This window comes from Homalodisca vitripennis, chromosome 5 (genome assembly GCF_021130785.1).
Source record: "Homalodisca vitripennis isolate AUS2020 chromosome 5, UT_GWSS_2.1, whole genome shotgun sequence".
NCBI classification, from domain to species: domain Eukaryota; kingdom Metazoa; phylum Arthropoda; class Insecta; order Hemiptera; family Cicadellidae; genus Homalodisca; species Homalodisca vitripennis.
This window is the reverse complement of record NC_060211.1, coordinates 179,535,457-179,553,869: the sequence shown is the minus strand read 5'-3', so window position 1 is coordinate 179,553,869 and position 18,413 is coordinate 179,535,457. Positions and strand designations below refer to the sequence as shown.

Genomic DNA, 18,413 nt, shown 5'->3' with positions numbered 1-18,413 from the left:
CAGACTTTTTCAGCTTCAGCTCCCGCACTATACGGACCAACTCCGCCTCGCTCACAGGAGACAGGACCATGGACGAGACTGGTCCCATCAAACCGCTGCTGTTCCCATTAAACTGTGGGTCCGGCTCAGCAACCGTGGAGAAAAAGTTATTAAACTCACTTGCCACTTCAAGCAGATTTTTTGTTATTTTACAGTGTATTTTAAGCTTAGGTTTGAAATGTTTTAGGACTTGTGTTTGAGTTGTAATTATTGTAATTATATTCCACGCTCTTTTTGAACAATGTTCAGTATTCGTTAGTCTATTTTCGATATCCCGAGCCTTAGCGGCTTTTATTTCTTTGCGGTAATTTAGCTTGTATGCTCGAAAGAAATTTTTGAATTCTTCATTTGTCGATTTTATGTAAATTGAATGATAACATTTTAACGTTTTTCTTAAATTGAGAATTTTTTGATTAATCCAAGTGTTGTGCTTTTTGTCTGATCGCTCTTTGAATGACTTACAGGGGCAGATGATGTTCAAATAAAAGTTCAAACGGTCTTTAAAGGCAGAAAACGCTTCCTCCGCATGATAAAAACTATCAATAAAAAACCAAGATTCTTCTCGGAGAAATCTGTTACGAATTTGAATATTTTGAATTTTAAGATCTCTTCTTACATTTACCGAAAGAGGTCTCGTTGTCGATAGCCGTACTCCATGTGGCACTCACTCGTGTTGGCGTGTTCACGGACCAAACTAATCCGAAAGAGGTGAGAATATAAATGTTAATAAACAACAATGCAGTGTCGGTTTAATTGCACATAATTAAAATCTTTAGTTTTCTTGCTAACATTTAGTTTACTGTTATGACCGTTTTAATTTAACTAAAACATTTAATTTATATAATGCTGCTATGATGCAGTGTCCGATATGTTATACTAATACTGTAAATATGTTCTGTATGGATAAATATAAAAGCTTTTATTTTAATTTATTTCCATGAATAACTGAGAAAATATTATCATAAATTAAGATACGAATATCCAGGTGCCAGGTCTGAAGTGACGATGTTAATGTGTACCTGAAGTGACGGTGTTAATGTGTACCTGAAGTGACGGTGTTAATGTGTACCTGAAGTGACGGTGTTAATGTGTACCACCTTCGTTTGTAAACTGACACCACAAAATAATCGTATTACATTGTAATATTATTCAACGAGAATAAGGATAAAACATTTAGGTCACATTCAAGAGAAAAACTTACATAATTTTAAGGCACAGATTCAACTTCCAAGGTACATTAGAGAGCCAGAGAAGCGCTAAAATACGATAAGTATAATTATATTTTAAATTTACTCTCATTGACTGATAAGAACAAAAGGAGAATACTTACATAACCATAGCCGAATTCTTCATAATCCGGCCGCAAGGGCCGAACTGCTGTATGGGACTGGGGGCATTGAGGGAGCGGGTTCTCCTGGAAAACAAAAACCATATGAGAACACCACACAGACAAATTTACACAGTGTCCTAATCCGGGTACAGCAAGGACCGAACTGCTGTATGGGACTGGGGGTATTGAGGGAGCGGGTTCTCCTGGAACACAAAAACATGTGAGAACACCACACAGACAAATTTACACAGTGTCCTAATCCGGGTACAGCAAGGGCCGAACTGCTGTATGGGACTGGGGGCATTGAGGGAGCGGGTTCTCCTGGAACACAAAAACATGTGAGAACACCACACAGACAAATTTACACAGTGTCCTAATCCGGGTACAGCAAGGACCGAACTGCTGTATGGGACTGGGGGTATTGAGGGAGCGGGTTCTCCTGGAACACAAAAACATGTGAGAACACCACACAGACAAATTTACACAGTGTCCTAATCCGGGTACAGCAAGGGCCGAACTGCTGTATGGGACTGGGGGCATTGAGGGAGCGGGTTCTCCTGGAACACAAAAACATGTGAGAACACCACACAGACAAATGTACACAACGTCGTACTCCGGGTACTTACTGCAGCAGCAATCCCGGAGTAAGTGTAAAGGCCAGATAGTAAGTGACACTTAATAGAGAGCTTGGAAACACTAAGCGACGCAGCGTATTACGTGATTACAATGTGCACAAGTATGAAGTTAATTAATGATAGATATTGCACATTTTTGCAATACTTTCATTAACAAACCTTAATAGTATAATTCATAGTTATACTTAAGAGAATTAAAACCACATCCGAGAAGATCATAGTACACTGACTTAGTTCACTGGCTTAGCACAAACAATTCTAACCAGGTTTAAGACGACACTACATAGTACACTGACTTAGTTCACTGGCTTAGCACAAACAATTCTAACCAGGTTTAAGACGACACTACATAGTACACTGACTTAGTTCACTGGCTTAGCACAAACAATTCTAACCAGGTTTAAGACGACACTACATAGTACACTGACTTAGTTCACTGGCTTAGCACAAACAATTCTAACCAGGTTTAAGACGACACTACATAGTACACTGACTTAGTTCACTGGCTTAGCACAAACAATTCTAACCAGGTTTAAGACGACACTACATAGTACACTGACTTAGTTCACTGGCTTAGCACAAACAATTCTAACCAGGTTTAAGACGACACTACATAGTACACTGACTTAGTTCACTGGCTTAGCACAAACAATTCTAACCAGGTTTAAGACGACACTACATAGTACACTGACTTAGTTCACTGGCTTAGCACAAACAATTCTAACCAGGTTTAAGACGACACTACATAGTACACTGACTTAGTTCACTGGCTTAGCACAAACAATTCTAACCAGGTTTAAGACGACACTACATAGTTGAACTGAACAGCATTATACATGCCACGGTGCCGCTTAGTGTAATACCGTTGTACGTAGTACATAGTCCAAATGACCAAATATAAATTATTAGATACCTGGCTGCAAAGTAGCTGTGCAGCAGAATGCAGTCCAGTCTGCAGCGGACCTGCGGATGCCGCTTGAGTGTAATGCCGTTGTAAGTAGTACATAGTCCAAATGACCAAATATAAATTATTAGATACCTGGCTGCAAAGTAGCTGTGCAGCAGAATGCAGTCCAGTCTGCAGCGGACCTGCGGATGCCGCTTGAGTGTAATACCGTTGTACGTAGTACATAGTCCAAATGACCAAATATAAATTATTAGATACCTGGCTGCAAAGTAGCTGTGCAGCAGAATGCAGTCCAGTCTGCAGCGGACCTGCGGATGCCGCTTGAGTGTAATACCGTTGTACGTAGTACATAGTCCAAATGACCAAATATAAATTATTAGATACCTGGCTGCAAAGTAGCTGTGCAGCAGAATGCAGTCCAGTCTGCAGCGGACCTGCGGATGCCGCTTGAGTGTAATACCGTTGCACGTAGTACATAGTCCAAATGACCAAATATAAATTATTAGATACCTGGCTGCAAAGTAGCTGTGCAGCAGAATGCAGTCCAGTCTGCAGCGGACCTGCGGATGCCGCTTGAGTGTAATGCCGTTGCACGTAGTACATAGTCCAACTGTCCTAAGGTAAATAATAATAGAGTTAAGATGAAATAGAATTGGCAAGTTATTCAATCCCAGTTCGTTGTTGAGATTCTAATCGATTAAACATTAAATTTTAACAAACCGACTATAAGCTTGTTAAATTGATAATAAGTAGTATTGAGATTGAAAAGAGGTGAACGAACCAAGTAAGTGCACCGGTGTAACTGTAACTCCATCTTAAGGCAAATTGTTCTACCGATGTTCTACCCTGTCACCCGTGCAGGAGCAAGACAGAAGGTGGAGTTGTACTTACCTGATCCAGGAGGCGGCGGTGGGAACGCGGAAACCTAACCTCATGACCACGGCATACATGTCGCCCTAGCACACGGAGAACTGAGGATAGACCACCACCCAGCACATAGGGAAGCCTTGTCAAGATCGACAACAGCTACTCGCTTACTGGATATTGACTGGCCAAAGTCCACGATCCCGAACCCTGTTCTAACTACAGTTCCAGAGACAATCAACTGTTCCGCCAATGTGTCAGATGACTCAGCTGATTTGTTATCGGAGACAAACTGCAGATCGAGATAAGCCAGAGTAAATCTTTGTCATATTAGTTAATTTAGAGAGAGTCTCACATTCATTTATTTCCGTATGATTTTACTAATTACGTTTGTTTTGGCGAGATAGGGAGTGATTCACCGGTATGCGGTGACTGTGGCAGCTCATTCTACATATAGTGTATATAAACATCGGTCTGGAAATGAAGCGTTAGCAAGTTACGGCTAGAAAAAAATGTCACTTGGATTTCAAACTCGGAAAAAGCTCACCATGTAAACGAGATCTTCCCGATATTTCGGTACGGTAGATTAAGGGGGCGAATTCAATCATTTCTGACCAGAAAGTTAAATTAAACAAGTCCCACACTTGTCTCTGTTATGTAGTTTTAGAGAAAAAAACCAGTATAAAATTAAAAAAAAAAATAGATTGAATGTAGTTTTAGAGAAAAAAACAGTATACAATTCAAAAAATAGATTGAGTAGAATTGAAATGTTAAGATATGAGTAGAATATATACATGGGGGACAGTTGGGGTAAGGGTAGGATAGGCACAGGTATGCCAAGTTGGCATATGGCTTGGGTATGTTAAGATATGAGTAGAATATATACATGGGGGATAGTTGGGGTAAGGGTAGGATAGGCACAGGTATGCCAAGTTGGCATATGGCTTGGGTATGTTGAGATATGAGTAGAATATATACATGGGGGACAGCTGTTGGGGTAAGGGTAGGATAGGCACAAGTATGCCAAGTTGGCATATGGCTTGGGTATGTTGAGATATGAGTAGAATATATACATGGGGGACAGTTGGGGTAAGGGTAGGATAGGCACAATGATGCCAAGTTGGCATATGGCTTGGGTATGTTAAGATATGAGTAGAATATATATATGGAGGACAGTTGGGGTAAGAGTAGGATAGGCAAAGGTATGCCAAGTTGGCATATGGCTTGGGTATGTTGAGATATGAGTAGAATATATACATGGGGGACAGTTGGGGTAAGAGTAGGATAGGCACAGGTATGCCAAGTTGGCATATGGCTTGGGTATGTTGAGATATGAGTAGAATATATACATGGGGGACAGTTGGGGTAAGAGTAGGATAGGCACAGGTATGCCAAGTTGGCATATGGCTTGGGTATGTTAAGATATGAGTAGAATATATACATGGGGGACAGTTGGGGTAAGGGTAGGATAGGCACAGGTATGCCAAGTTGGCATGTGGGTCGGGTATGTTAAGGTATGAGAAGAATAGACATATGGAGGATAGTTGAGGTAACGGTAGGATAGGCACAGGTATGCCATATTAAGATATGAGTTAGGTAACTATGAGTAGAATTGGTAAATGGGAGGCATTTGAGGGTAGGAAAGACCGGATAGATTTAATTATTTAACCGAAAACGCTAAAAAATAAATGTAGTTGATATAACGATTAGGCTAGTTACTAATTTAATTTATTATTGTGTATCCATGAGTACAGCCGTATAATTTATGGCTTACCCCATAATATTTTATCTATGTAGTCCACTACATTGATACCACACAATGTAAAAGTCTGTTCTCCCCCAAAGGGCTTGCACACTTAGTCTACAGAATCCGCCATACTCCACCACATTGATACCAGACAATGTAAAAGTCTGTTCTCCCCCAAAGGGCTTGTACACTTAGTCTACAGAATCCGCCATACTCCACCACATTGATACCAGACAATGTAAAAGTCTGTTCTCCCCCAAAAGGGCTTGTACACTTAGTCTACAGAATACGCCATACTCCACCACATTGATACCAGACAATGTAAAAGTCTGTTCTCCCTAAAAGGGCTTGCACACTTAGTCTACAGAATACGCCATACTCCACCACATTGATACCAGACAATGTAAAAGTATGTTCTCCCCCAAAGGGCTTGCACACTTAGTCTACAGAATCCGCCATACTCCACCACATTGATACCAGACAATGTAAAAGTATGTTCTCCCCCAAAGGGCTTGCACACTTAGTCTACAGAATCCACCATACTCCACCACATTGATACCAGACAATGTAAAAGTATGTTCTCCCCCAAAGGGCTTGCACACTTAGTCTACAGAATCCGCCATACTCCACCACATTGATACCAGACAATATAAAAGTATGTTCTCCCCCAAAGGGCTTGCACACTTTAGTCTACAGAATCCGCCATACTCCACCACATTGATACCAGACAATGTAAAAGTATGTTCTCCCCAAAGGGCTTGCACACTTAGTCTACAGAATCCGCCATACTCCACCACATTGATACCAGACAATGTAAAAGTCTGTTCTCCCTAAAAGGGCTTGCACACTTAGTCTACAGAATACGCCATACTCCACCACATTGATACCAGACAATGTAAAAGTCTGTTCTCCCCCAAAGGGCTTGTACACTTAGTCTACAGAATCCGCCATACTCCACCACATTGATACCAGACAATGTAAAAGTCTGTTCTCCCTAAAAGGGCTTGCACACTTAGTCTACAGAATACGCCATACTCCACCACATTGATACCAGACAATGTAAAAGTCTGTTCTCCCCCAAAGGGCTTGCACACTTAGTCTACAGAATCCGCCATACTCCACCACATTGATACCAGACAATGTAAAAGTCTGTTCTCCCCCCAAAGGGCTTGCACACTTAGTCTACAGAATCCGCCATACTCCACCACATTGATACCAGACAATGTAAAAGTATGTTCTCCCCCAAAGGGCTTGCACACTTAGTCTACAGAATCCGCCATACTCCACCACATTGATACCAGACAATGTAAAAGTATGTTCTCCCCAAAGGGCTTGCACACTTAGTCTACAGAATCCGCCATACTCCACCACATTGATACCAGACAATATAAAAGTATGTTCTTCCCCAAAGGGCTTGCACACTAAATCTACAGAATCCGCCATACTCCAACACATTGATACCAGACAATGTAAAAGTCTGTTCTCCCCCAAAGGGCTTGCACACTTAGTCTACAGAATACGCCATACTCCACCACATTGATACTAGAAAATGTAAAAGTCTGATCTCCCCGTCACGGACTTGCTGCTAACTGCTGCCTTGATAGAGCAGCATCACGGTACGTATACGTCACGCCACTGCTACCTGACTGAGGAGCGAGGAACTATATCTTGACAGAACTATCCACAGCACCTTGCCTGTCGACTCTCGCCACTGACCTTGACCCCGTCATGGACTTGCTGCTATCTGCTGCCTTGATAGAGCAACATCACAGTATGTGTACGTCACGCCACTGCTACCTGACTGAGGAGCGAGGAACTATATCTTGACAGAACTATCCACAGCACCTTGCCTATCGACTCTCGCCACTGACCTTGACCCCGTCACGGACTTGCTGCTAACTGCTGCCTTGATAGAGCAACATCACGGTACGTGTACGTCACGCCACTGCTACCTGACTGAGGAGCGAGGAACTATATCTTGACAGAACTATCCACAGCACCTTGCCTATCGACTCTCGCCACTGACCTTGACCCCGTCACGGACTTGCTGCTAACTGCTGCCTTGATAGAGCAACATCACGGTACGTGTACGTCACGCCACTGCTACCTGACTGAGGAGCGAGGAACTATATCTTGATAGAACTATCCACAGAACCTTGCCTATCGACTCTCGTCACTGACCTTGACCCCGTCACGGACTTGCTGCTAACTGCTGCCTTGATAGAGCAACATCACGGTACGTGTACGTCACGCCACTGCTACCTGACGGAGGAGCGAGGAACTATATCTCGACAGAGCTATCCACAGAACCTTGCCTATCAACTCTCGCCACTGACCTTGACACCGTCACGGACTTGCTGCTAACTGCTGCCTTGGTATCAACATCACGCGTGTCACGTCATAACCGGTGATAATATCAACTAATGTACTTATTTGTCAAAAACAATGTTCTAATTTAACTGGTTTAACATCTGATAATTGCGCATTACAACGTGTCATCACACGGTACTGATATCGACCTAATGACATGCAACTGTAGCATACATAGACGTATGTTGAGAGGGCACCTTTGGAACTTAATTTACTGCCTGATGTCACAGAAATTACGGCAGTTTAGTAAGAAAATATATATCATATACTACTTATTACATCATCTAAATGATTGATAAACAATCAGTTTGTATTAGTTCACAACATACACATTAGATTAGCATTGATATAAACTGAAAGTCACAACTGAATACGCTGAAAAATATGGATTTAAAATTATACAAATCTTTCTAATTAGCTAAGGTTTTTGCATATTACAAACTATCTCAAGAATATCAGACCCAATTTTAATAAATTGTTTCAAATAGCAGAGCCATAGAAATAGTAGACAGAAGGACAATCACAAAGATACAGCGAATGAACCGTGATGAGGGACACTCTTAATGATAACACAGGTATTCACACCTAGCTGATTGATGCATTGAAAACTTTTCTAACGATCATGAAACTCAGCCTGCTTGAGTTCATCATCTCCTGATTCATGCCAATTCCTCCCAGACATACTCCTGATTCAAACAAAATATTCCTATTACATATATCAAACTAGTGGAACTGATTACATTGCCAAATTCCTCCCAACAATCGTGACTGGCCTCAGTCTGCTTGAGTTCATCTCCTGATTCAAACAAAATATTCCTATTACATATATCAAACTAGTGGAACTGATACATTGCCAAATTCCTCCCAACAATCGTGACTGGCCTCAGTCCTGCTTGAGTTCATCTCCTGATTCAAACAAAATATTCCTATTACATATATCAAACTAGTGGAACTGATACATTGCCAAATTCCTCCCAACAATCGTGACTGGCCTCAGTCTGCTTGAGTTCATCTCCTGATTCAAACAAAATATTCCTATTACATATATCAAACTAGTGGAACTGATACATTGCCAAATTCCTCCCAACAATCGTGACTGGCCTCAGTCTGCTTGAGTTCATCTCCTGATTCAAACAAAATATTCCTATTACATATATCAAAACTAGTGGAACTGATACATTGCCAAATTCCTCCCAACAATCGTGACTGGCCTCAGTCTGCTTGAGTTCATCTCCTGATTCAAACAAAATATTCCTATTACATATATCAAACTAGTGGAACTGATACATTGCCAAATTCCTCCCAACAATCGTGACTGGCCTCAGTCTGCTTGAGTTCATCTCCTGATTCAAACAAAATATTCCTATTACATATATCAAACTAGTGGAACTGATACATTGCCAAATTCCTCCCAACAATCGTGACTGGCCTCAGTCTGCTTGAGTTCATCTCCTGATTCAACAAAATATTCCTATTACATATATCAAACTAGTGGAACTGATACATTGCCAAATTCCTCCCAACAATTCGTGACTTGGCCTCAGCCTGCTTGAGTTCATCTCCTGATTCAAACAAAATATTCCTATTACATATATCAAACTAGTGGAACTGATACATTGCCAAATTCCTCCCAACAATCGTGACTTGCCTCAGCCTGCTTGAGTTCATCTCCTGATTCAAACAAAATATTCCTATTACATATATCAAACTAGTGGAACTGATACATTGCCAAATTCTCCCAACAATCGTGGACTGACTTGCCTCAGCCTGCTTGAGTTCATCTCCTGATTCAAACAAAATATTCCTATTACATATATCAAAACTAGTGGAAACTGATACATTGCCAAATTCCTCCCAACAATCGTGACTTGCCTCAGCCTGCTTGAGTTCATCTCCTGATTCAAACAAAATATTCCTATTACATATATCAAACTAGTGGAAACTGATACATTGCCAAATTCCTCCCAACAATCGTGGACTGGCCTCAGTCTGCTTGAGTTCATCTCCTGATTCAAACAAAATATTCCTATTACATATATCAAACTAGTGGAACTGATACATTGCCAAAATTCCTCCCAACAATCGTGACTGGCCTCAGTCTGCTTGAGTTCATCTCCTGATTCAAACAAAAATATTCCTATTACATATATCAAACTAGTGGAACTGATACATTGCCAAATTCCTCCCAACAATCGTGACTGGCCTCAGTCTGCTTGAGTTCATCTCCTGATTCAAACAAAATATTCCTATTACATATATCAAACTAGTGGAACTGATACATTGCCAAATTCCTCCCAACAATCGTGACTGGCCTCAGTCTGCTTGAGTTCATCTCCTGATTCAAACAAAATATTCCTATTACATATATCAAACTAGTGGAACTGATACATTGCCAAAATTCCTCCCAACAATCGTGACTGGCCTCAGTCTGCTTGAGTTCATCTCCTGATTCAAACAAAATATTCCTATTACATATATCAAAACTAGTGGAACTGATAACATTGCCAAATTCCTCCCAACAATCGTGACTGGCCTCAGTCTGCTTGAGTTCATCTCCTGATTCAAACAAAATATTCCTATTACATATATCAAACTAGTGGAACTGATACATTGCCAAATTCCTCCCAACAATCGTGACTGGCCTCAGTCTGCTTGAGTTTCATCTCCTGATTCAAACAAAATATTCCTATTACATATATCAAACTAGTGGAACTGATACATTGCCAAATTCCTCCCAACAATCGTGACTGGCCTCAGTCTGCTTGAGTTCATCTCCTGATTCAAACAAAATATTCCTATTACATATATCAAACTAGTGGAACTGATACATTGCCAAATTCCTCCCAACAATCGTGACTGGCCTCAGTCTGCTTGAGTTCATCTCCTGATTCAAACAAAATATTCCTATTACATATATCAAACTAGTGGAACTGATACATTGCCAAATTCCTCCCAACAATCGTGACTGGCCTCAGTCTGCTTGAGTTCATCTCCTGATTCAAACAAAATATTCCTATTACATATATCAAACTAGTGGAACTGATACATTGCCAAATTCCTCCCAACAATCGTGACTGGCCTCAGTCTGCTTGAGTTCATCTCCTGATTCAAACAAAATATTCCTATTACATATATCAAACTAGTGGAACTGATACATTGCCAAATTCCTCCCAACAATCGTGACTGGCCTCAGTCTGCTTGAGTTCATCTCCTGATTCAAACAAAATATTCTATTTTACATATATCAAACTAGTGGAAAACTGATACATGCCAAATTCCTCGCCAACAATCGTGACTGGCCTCAGTCTGCTTGAGTTCATCTCTGATTCAAACAATATATTCCTGATTACAATTATATCAAACTAGTGGAACTGATTTACATTGCACAAATTCCTCCCTACAATCGTGACTGGCCTCCCGTCATTGCTTGTGTTATCTCCTGATTTCAAACAAAATATTCCTTTACATATATCAAACTAGTGGAACTGATTACATTGCCAAATTCCTCCCAACATCGTGACTGGCCTCAGTCTGCTTGAGTTCATAATCCTGATTCAAACAAAATATTCCTATTAAATATATCAAACGAGTGGAATACTGATACATTGCCAAATTTTTTTCTCCCAACATTCTTGACTGGCCTCAGTCTGCTTGAGTCAATCTCATGATTCAATCATAAAATTTTCCTATTACATATATCAAAACTAGTGGAACTGATACATGCCAAATTCCTCCCAACAAGCGTGATGGCCCTCAGTATGTTGAGTTCATCTCCTGATCAAACAAAAATATTCCCTCATTACATTAATCAAACTTAGTGGAACTGATACATTGCCAAATTCCTCCCAACAATCGTGATGGCCCTTCAGTCTTGCTTGAGTTCATCTCCTGATTCAAACAAAAATATTCCTATTACATATATCAAAACTAGTGGAAATGATACATTGCCCAAATTCCTCCCAACAATCGTTGGACTGGCATCAGTCTGCTTGAGTTCATTCTCTGATTCCAAACAAAATAATTCCTATTACATATATCAACTAGTGAAAACTGATACATTGCCAAATTGCCTCCAACAATCTGTGACTTGCCTCTAGCCTGCTTGAGTTCATCTCCTGATTCAAACAAATATTCCTATTACATATGATCAAACTAGTGGAACTGATACATTGCCAAATTCATCCCAACTACTCAGCTGACTTGCCTCAGCTGCTTGAGTCATCTCCTGAATTCAAAACAAAATATTCACTGATTAAATATATCATAGCTAGTGGGAACTGATACATTGCCAAATTCCTCCCAACAATCGTGACTTGCCTCAGCCTGCTTGAGTTCATCTCTGATTCAACAAAATATTCCTTATTACATATATCAAACTAGTGGAACATGATACATTGTCAATTCCTCCCAACAATCGTGACTGGCTCAGTCTGCTTGAGTTCATTCCTGATTCAAACAAAATTATTCCTATACATATATCAAACTAGTTGGAACTGATACATTGCCAAATTCCTCCCAAACAATCGTGACTGGCTCAGTCTGCTTGAGTTATCGCCTGATTCAAAACAAAATCTTCATATTAGCATATATCAAACTAGTGGAACTGATACATTGCCAAATTTCTCCCAACAAATCGTGGACTGCCTCAGTCTGCTTGCGAGTTCATCTCCTGATTCAAACATAATATTCCTATTATATTTCAAAACTAGTGGAACGGATACATTGCCAAATTCCTCCCAACAATCGTGACTGGCCTCAGTCTGCTTGAGTTTCATCTCCTGATTCAAACAAATAATTTCCTATTACATATATCAAACTAGTGGAACTGATACATTGCCAAATTCCTCCCAAACAATAGTGACTGGCCTCAGTTGCTTGAGTTCATCTCCTGATTCAAACAAAAATATTCCTATTACATATATCAAACAAGTGGAACTGTACCTTGCCAAATTCCCTCCAACAATCGTGACTGGCTCCATGTCTGCTTGAGTTCATCTCCTGATTCAAACAAAAATATTCCTATTACATATATCAACTAGTGGAACTGATACATTGCCAAATTCTGCCAATCATTCGTGACTAGACTCTCAGTCTGCTTGAGTTCATCTCCTGATTCAAACAAAATATTCCGGATTACATATATCAAACTAGTTGGAACTGATTTACATTGCCAATTTCCTCCAACATATCGTGACTGGCCGCAGGGTCTGTTGAGTTCATACTCCTGATTCAAACAAAATATCTCCTTATTAATATATCAAACTAGTGGATCACTGATACATGCACAAATTCTCCCAACAATCGTGACTGCCTCAGTCTGCTTGAGATTCATCTCCTGATTCAACAAATTTCCTATTAATATATCAAAACTGTGGAATGATACATTGCCAAATACCTTCCCAACAATCGTGACTGGCCTCAGTCTGTTGTGTTCAAATCTCCTGATTCTAACAAAATATTCCTATTAATATATCAAACTAGTGGAACTGATATACATTGACAAATTCTCCCAACAATCGTGACTGCCTCAGCCTGCTTGAGTTATCTCTGATTCAAACAAAAATATTCCTATTACAATATATCAAACTTGTGGAAACTGATACATTGCCAAATTCCTCCCAACAATCGTGACTTGCCTCAGCTGCTTGTGTTCATCTCCTGATTCAAACAAAATATTCCTATTACATTATCAAAACTAGTGGAACTGATAGCATTGCCAAATTCCTCCCAACAATCGTGCCTTGCCTCAGCCTGTTGAGTTCATCTCTGATTCAAAACAAAATATTCCTAATTAAATATAATCAAATAGTGGAAACTGAGTACATTGCCAAATTCCTCCCAACAATCGTGACTGGCCTCAGTCTGCTTGAGAGTTCTTTCTCCTGATTTCAAACAAAATTATTCCTAGTTACATATATCAAACTAGTGGAACATGATACATTGCCAAATTCTCCCAACAATCGTGATGGCCTCAGTCTGCTTGAGTTTCTTCTCCTGATTCTAACAAAAATAATCCTATTACATATATTTCAAACTAGTGGAACTATACATTGCCAAAAATTCTCTCCAACAATCGTGACTGGCCTCAGTCTGCTTGAGTTCATCTCCTTGATTCAAACAAAATATTCCTATTACATATATCCAACTAGTGGAACTGATACATTGCCAAATTCCTCCAACATTGTGACTTGCCTCAGTCTGTTGAGTTATCTTCCGATTCAAACGAAAATATTCTATTACATATATCAAACTAGTGGACAATGATTACATTGCCAAATTCCTCCCAACAATCGTTGATTGGCCTCAGTCTGCTTTTGAGTTCATCTCTGATTCAAACAAAATTAGTCCTATTACATATATCAAACTAGTGGAACTGAATTACATTGCCAAATTCCTTCCCAACAATCGTGACTGGCCTCAGTCTGCTTGGAGTTCATCTCTGATTCAAACAAAATATTCTATTACATATATAAACTAGTGGAACTCGGATACATTGCAAATTCCTCCCAACATCGTGACTGGCCTCAGTCTGCTTGAGTTCATCTCCTGATCAAACAAAAAATATTCCTATTACATTATATCAAAATAGTGGAACTGATACATTGCCGAATTCCTCCCAAACCAATCGTGGGACTGGGCCTCAGTCTGCTTGAGTTCATCTCCTGATTCCAAACAAAAATATTCCTATTACATATATCAAACTAGTGGAACTGATACATTGCCAAATTCCTCCCAACTATCGTGATTGGCCTCAGTTGCTTGAGTTCATCTCCAGATTCAAACAAAATATTCCTATTACATATATCAAAACTAGTGGAACTGAACATTGCCAAATTCTCCCAACAATCGTGACTGGCCTCAGTCTGCTTGAGATTCATTCCTGATTCAAACAAATATTCCTATTACATATATCAATCTAGTGGGTAGTGGAACTGATACATTGCCAAATTCCTCCCAACAATCGTGTCTGGCCTCAGTACTGCTTGAGTTCATCTCCTGATTTCAAACAAATATTCCTTATTACATATATCAAAACTAGTGGAACTGGATACCATTGCCAAATTCTTCACCAAACAAAAAAATTTTTTTTCCGTGACTGGCTCAGTCTGTCTTGTGTTCATCTCCTGATTAAACAAAACATTTCTATTACATATATCAAACTAGTGGAAACTGGATACATTGCCAAATTCCTCAACAATCGTGACTGGCTCAGTCTGCTTGAGTTCATCTCCTGATTCAAACAAAATATTCCTATTAATTATATTCAAACTAGTGGACTGATAAATTGCAAATTCCTCCAACAATCGTGACTGGCTCAGTCTGTTGAGCTCATCTCCTGATTAAAACAAAATATTCCTAGACATATATCAAACTAGTGGAATCTGATACATGCCAAATTCCTCCCAACAATCGTGACTTGCTCAAGCCTGCTTGAGTTCATCTCCTGATTTCAAACAAAATAGTCCTATTACATATATCAACTAGGTGGAAATGATTACATTGCCAAATTCCTCCCAACAATCGTGACTTGCCTCAGCGCTGCTTGAGGTGCATTCCTGATTCAAACAAACAAAATTTTCCCTTATTACATATATCAAACTAGTGGAAACTGATTACATTGCCTAATTCCTCCCATCCAATCGTGACTGCATCAGCTGCTTGAGTTATTCTCCTGATTCAAAAAATAATCCATATTACATATATCAATAACTAGTGGAACTGATTTACATTGCATATTCCTTCAAACAATCGGGTATGGCCTCTGTCTGCTTGAGTTCATCTCCTGTTCAAACAAATATTCTATTAATATATCAAACTAGTGGAAATGATACATTGCCAAATTCCTCCAACAAGCGTGACTGGCCTCAGGTCTGCTTGAGTTCATCTCCAGATTAAAACAAAATATTCCTAATTTCATATATCAACTAGTGGAACTGATACATTGCAAATTCCTCCCAACAATCGTGACTGGCCTCAGTCTGCTTGTGTTCATCTCCTGATTTCAACAATGATGTATTCTATTACATATATCAAACTAGTGGAAACTGATACATTGCCAAATTCTCCCAACAATCGTGACTGCCTCAGTCGGCTTGAGTTGTATCTCCTGATTAAATCAAAATATTCCTATTACATATATCAAAACTGAGTGGAACTGATACATGCCAAATTCACTCCCAAACCAATCGGGACTGGCCTCAGTCTTGCTTGAGTTCATCTCCTGATTCAAAACAAATTATTTCCTATTACATATATCAAACTAGTGGAACTGATACATTGCCCAAATTCCTCCCAACATCGTGGACTGCCTCAGCCTGCTTGAGTTCATCTCTGATTCAAACAAAATATTCCTATTACATTTATCAAACTAGGGGAACTGATTACATTGCCAAATTCCTCCCAACAATCGTGAATGGCCTCAGTCTGCTTGAGTTCATCTCCTTGATTCAAACAAAAATAATTCCTATTACAGTATATCCAAACTAGTGGGAACTGATACGATTGCCAAATTCCTCCCACAATCGTGACTGGCCTCGTCTGCTTGAGTTCATCTCCTGATTCAAACAAAATATTCCTATTACATTATCAAAACTAGTGGAACTGATACATTGCCAATTTCCCTCCACAATCGTGACTGGCCTCAGTCTGCTTGGAGTTCATCTCTGATTCAAACAAAATAATTCCTATTAATATATCAAATAGTGGAAACTGATACATTGCCAAATTCCTCCAACAATCGTGACTGGCTCAGTCTGCTTGAGTTCATTCCTGATTCAAACAAAAATATCCTATTAATATATCATCTAGTGGAATGATACATTGCCATATTCCTACCAACATTCGTGATCGGCCTCTGTTTGCTTGAAGTTACATCTCCTGATTCAAACAAAATATTCCTTTACATATATCAAAACTAGTGGAACTGTAACATTGCAAAATTCCTCCCAACAATCGTGATGGCTCAGTCTGCTTGAGTTCATCTCCTGATTCAAAGACAAAATATTCCTATTATTGATAATCAAAACTAGTGGAAACTGATCATTGCCAAATTCCTCCCTACATCGTGATGGCCTCAGTGCTGCTTGAGTTCATCTCTGATTCAAACAAAATTTTTTATTAATATATCAAATGTGGAAGAACTGGAGACATTGCCAAATGCCTCCCAACAAATCGTGACTGGCCTCAGTTGCTTGAGTTCATCTCCTGATTCAACAAAATTATTCCTATTAATATATCAAATCTAGTGGAACTGATACATTGCCAAATTCCTCCCAACAATCGTGACTGGCCTCAGTCGCTTGAGTTCATCTCCTGATTCAACAAAATATTCATATTACCATATGGTCAAACTAGTGGAAACTGATACATTGCAAAATTCCTCCCAACAATCGTGACTGGCTCAGTCTGCTTTGAGTTCATCTCCTGATTCAATACAAAATATTCCTATTACATATATCAAAACTAGTGGAACTGATACATTGCCCAAATTCCTCAACATTCTGTGACTGGCCCTCAGTCTGCTTGTGTTCATTCTGATTCAAACAAAATATTCCTTATTACCATATATCAAACTAGTGGAACTGATACATTGCCAATATTCTCCCAAACAATCGTGACTGCATCAGTCTGCTTTGAGTTTCATCTCCTGATTCAAAACAAAATATTCCTATTACATTATATCAAACTAGTGGAACTGATACATTGCAAATTCCTCCAAACAATCGTGACTGGCCTCAGTCTGCTTGAGTTCATCTCCTGATTCAAACAAAATATGTCCTATTACATATATCCAAATAGCTGGAATTGATACATTTGCCAAATTCCTCCCAACAATCGTGACTGGCTCAGTCTCGCTTGAGTTCATCTCCGGATTCAAACAAAATATTCCTATTACATATATCAACTAGTGGAACTGATACATTGCCAATTCCTCCCAACAATCGTGACTGGCCTAGTCTGCTTGAGTTCATCTCCTGATTCAACAAAATATTCCTTAATTACAATATTTATCAAACTAGTGGAACTGATACATAGCCAAAATTTCTCCACATACAATCGTTGACTGGCTCAGTCTGCTGGAGTTCATTCTCTGATTCACACAAAATATTCCTATTACATATATCAAACTAGTGCGGAACTGATACATTGCCAATTTCAACAAATCGTGACTGGCCTCAGTCTGCTTGAGTTCATCCTCCCTGATTCAACAAAATATTCCTTTTACATATATCAACTAGTGGAATGTTACATTGCCAAATTCCTCCCAAACAATCGGGACTGGCCTCAGTCTGCTTGAGTTCATATCCTGATTCAAACAATATATTACTATTACATATATCAAACTATGTGGAACTGATACATTGCCAAATTTCCTCCAACAATCGTGACTGCCTCAGTCTGCTTCTTGAGTTCATTCTGATTCCAAACAAAATATTCCTATTACTATATCAAACTAGTGGACACTGATACATTGCCAAATTCCTCCCAACAATCGTGACTGGCTCGTTGCTTGAGTTCATT

At 39.5% G+C, this 18,413-nt stretch overlaps 1 protein-coding gene across 22 annotated transcripts in view; it reads right to left on the bottom strand.

Annotated features, from left to right (window-relative positions):
• LOC124363252 (NAD kinase-like) overlaps positions 1 to 18,413 on the bottom strand; it is a 203,231-nt gene that overhangs the window by 42,608 nt on the left and 142,210 nt on the right. For 13 of the 22 annotated variants that reach the window (XM_046818441.1, XM_046818443.1, XM_046818444.1 and 10 more), the window contains one exon: positions 1,370 to 1,453. In XM_046818441.1, coding sequence (XP_046674397.1) covers positions 1,370 to 1,453 — 84 coding nt within the window. Of the gene's footprint in view, positions 1 to 1,369; positions 1,454 to 2,917; positions 3,527 to 3,802; positions 3,968 to 18,413 lie in introns of those variants that run through there. The other 9 variants (XR_006922532.1, XR_006922534.1, XR_006922533.1 and 6 more) reach the window with 2 other exon arrangements.